The sequence below is a fragment of the Nothobranchius furzeri genome, chromosome 12, assembly GCF_043380555.1.
Source record: "Nothobranchius furzeri strain GRZ-AD chromosome 12, NfurGRZ-RIMD1, whole genome shotgun sequence".
In the NCBI taxonomy this organism is placed as follows: Eukaryota; Metazoa; Chordata; class Actinopteri; order Cyprinodontiformes; family Nothobranchiidae; genus Nothobranchius; species Nothobranchius furzeri.
In genome coordinates this window covers 31,519,166-31,522,578 of record NC_091752.1, presented here as the reverse complement: position 1 = coordinate 31,522,578, position 3,413 = coordinate 31,519,166, and the positions used below count along the sequence as shown (strand labels likewise).

Genomic DNA, 3,413 nt, shown 5'->3' with positions numbered 1-3,413 from the left:
TTTTTTCTACTCTCTCTGCAAGCCTGTATTAATAACTCTCAAATCACATAAAGGTCAAGCACTAATTGGAAACCAGTGTGCATTTCTTAGCAAATTGAGTAATATCTTGGAGAAAAGCTAATAGGATTTTTTTCTGTAATGAACAAGAATTAGGGAGACCAAAAGTGCGCTTTAAAAGGCACCTGATGAAACTAAATGTGTGTAAACATGGAAACTATTTCCTCACAAGTCATTTTTCTACTTTAAATGAAATGCCAAAAGGATATAGTATGAATATATTTAGGAATCTGAACACCAGAGATTTCCACAAACAAACAAGCCAAGTCCCATCAGTATCAGAGGCGTTATTGTGAAGGTGTCTTTTCATCGCTCCTAAATAAGCTTATCCAAAGTTTATGTAGGCTAATCTTGGCTCTCCCCTCCTCTCCTCAGAGTCCCTCGCCTTGTCTCTCTCTAAGAATACGCTCCTCCTCTTTATGATGATAATGTGACAGTAGCATCTCTGTGAGACAAGCCTCCCCTCATTCTGATTCAATAATGTGATCTGCTTTCCCCCACGCGGACCCTGCTGTCTCATCTCCCTTTCTTTACCCTTCTTCTCTTCTTCACGCCCAATGCGCGTTTCACCCTCACACAAAAGAGTCTCAGCGCGTGCCGCCCGAAGTTACTTTCCTAAATAGTTCTTTGAAGTTTACTTCTCGCGCGCGCGTCTTCATTCGACATGACGACTATGGCAACTCCCGCAGCTCCGACTCTTCTCCCGGCCGCTCCGCTCGGACACCACCCGGCACCGAGCTCCGTCTCTCCAGCCACCAACTCGCCGCCACCTGCGGCCACCTCCGCCGCGTCTTCCCCTGCTCCGCCAGTGGCGCACCCGGCGCTGCTCCAACAGTTCCGGGCGGACCTCTTGCTAGCTAACGGGACACCGTTGAAGAGCGGCGGAGCGCCGGTGTCCAGCGGCGCCAAGCCGGTGTACGCCACCGCGTCGCCTGTTGAGAGCACGCCGCAGAACAACGAGTGCAAACTGGTGGAGGTGAAAGGAGCCAAGCTGGCCTCGTTCACGGTGAAAGGCACAGAGCTCATCTGCTTGCCCCAGGCTTTTGACGTGTTTCTGAAACATCTGGTCGGTGGACTCCACACCGTGTACACCAAGCTGAAACGGCTGGACATTGCCCCGGTGGTGTGCAACGTGGAGCAGGTCCGAGTGCTGCGGGGGCTGGGGGCCATCCAGCCCGGGGTTAACCGGTGCAAGCTGATCTCCAGGCAGGACTTTGAGACGCTCTACAACGACTGTACCAATGCGAGGTGAGTGGGGGAGAGGGGTGGAGGTGGGGGTGACCCGGTTACAGCCGATTTGAGGGTGTTCCCCAGCCAGGTGCAGCAGGTGGAGTTAACAGGCTCACAAGACCCCAAACTAGAATTTATAACATCGAATACTCACATTTAGTGTTTGATGTCACACAATTTATGTACAAATCTAGCTATGAACTGTAAATTAGGTCTTGTTTCATTCAATTTGCTAACTTAAAATCTCAAACTCCAGAGAAGAGAAAACAGTAAAAGTGGACGACATAGACCAACTTTAGAAAAAAATGATCTAAAATAAAGAAAAACATATATTTATCATAGAGGTCACACCAGGTTATAGCTGGAGGAGACATTTTCCAGAGCCATAAAACAAGTTGTGCCATCTGTGCCACCATGGACATTTCTTATTTAGAAAATGAAGCCAAGACAAATAGTAACATTTTCTGATTGAATGTTTAAGTAAAAAAAAAATTCCCACAACATTTGAGCTTAATTTGATGATTGTACACCTGGTTAACCCATTTTTACTCTCCACTCCTGCCGCTGGGCCTGTAGCTATTACCATTTTAATGGATGGTAAAGTTGTGATGGTGACTGTGATGAATTTTAGTAATCCCAACTAGAAAAAAAACACTCTTAAAAGTTTGTCATGTTATCATCGCCTATGATCTCTGTCTCACAACACACACACACACACACACACACACACACACACACACACACACACACACACACACACACTTTGTCTCCAACACACTCACATTTGCACACATTAAATCTGACACTGTCATTCTGAGAAATTGATTCTTCACAGAAATTAATTAATTTTCATTTGGCCCCAAGCGGCAGCTTAAATCAGGACAAGCTCACTCACTCACTCGTTGATCCCTTTGCTTTCTCTCCTTCTCCCATCCTCCTTGCCTCCCTCTCCCTCCTTAATAACTTGCTGTCTTATCATATCAACACTCTTTAGCCCCGAGCATCAGAACAGAGGAGATGATTAAATGAATTTTCAGTATTTATGATGCGATTATGTAGATGAGCTGTTTTGCAGAACTCCAATGGTGACCAACTACATGGGTCATCATTCCAGAGCGGAGCAGAGATGTTTGGATAAAGGAGCTAAATTGGCTGGGATTTGTGGTTTCCTGGTGCCTCAGTCTGCTGTCGTGCAGACCACATGCTCATAACAGCATGAGTTTGAATCCAGAGGAGTGTGGATTAGCCTTAGTTTTGGGAATTTATATTATTTGATAGTTAATCCGTGCTCCTTGGAGCATGGATGATCCAATTTACACCTGCCATTAACTTTAGATGGAGGATGCATCAAGATGTGCAGAGATAAACACAAGAATGAGGAAGAAAAACAGAATTAGGGAAAGTATCAAATCAATCTTTAGATTTTCTGCATTTATTTGATATATTTGTCTTTATTACCAGAGGAAAGGTTTAAAGACGAGCTTTAACTTGTTGAGCAAATCCATCTCCCCTCAAAACCCCCCCACAATTTTTAGAGTCCTCCTCCAGCTGTGTGGATTAACACCTGCAAGTTAAGCTTTAGCCCTCCAACCAAGACAAAATCCAGATGCATCTTCTGGCTGCTTTGGGATTTGTTCTGTGTCTGGTGTTAATGGGGAACGTTGTTATACAACCCCCCGAAAATACACAGCCTCTGCCGTCTCTAATTATCCACACAACACTCAAACAGCCTTTAGTTAATGAGATCTGAAAACATCACTCATCTGAAATCTTCAAACAAACTCGCCTGATTCTTTGTTTGAGGGCTTCAAATGTGCAGCGGTAGCCATTAGCACCAAGCCCCCCGCATTAGAAGTTTCTAAGTGATCCCTCGTGTGGATGGAGCAACACACGGCAGCAGGTAAAGCGGGACTCAAGATGGTTCTCGTTAAAGGAGGGGGGCTGGCTGGCTGACACGTAAAGTTTCGAGAACATCTTTGAGAATATGATGATGTGGCTGTCTGACATCGTCAAGGCTCACTGAGGTTTTCTGTTACTGATTAGGACAGCCATCACTTATTATTTTCCACTTCAGCATGCAAGCTGGATTAGATATAACAGAGCTGTCTGATTGTTCTACACGACTG

General features: G+C 45.2%; 1 protein-coding gene across 3 annotated transcripts in view; it reads left to right on the top strand.

Moving 5' to 3' along the window:
• The first annotated feature begins 578 nt into the window (after positions 1-578).
• dachc (dachshund c) overlaps positions 579-3,413 on the top strand; it is a 26,193-nt gene continuing 23,358 nt past the window's right edge. For all 3 annotated transcript variants that reach the window (XR_008565724.2, XM_015944812.3, XM_015944811.3), the window contains exon 1: positions 579-1,305. Coding sequence is in view for 2 of the 3 variants with exons in the window: in XM_015944812.3 (XP_015800298.1) it covers positions 722-1,305 (584 nt within the window). In the remaining variant the exon portion in view is untranslated. The remainder of the gene's footprint in view (positions 1,306-3,413) is intronic.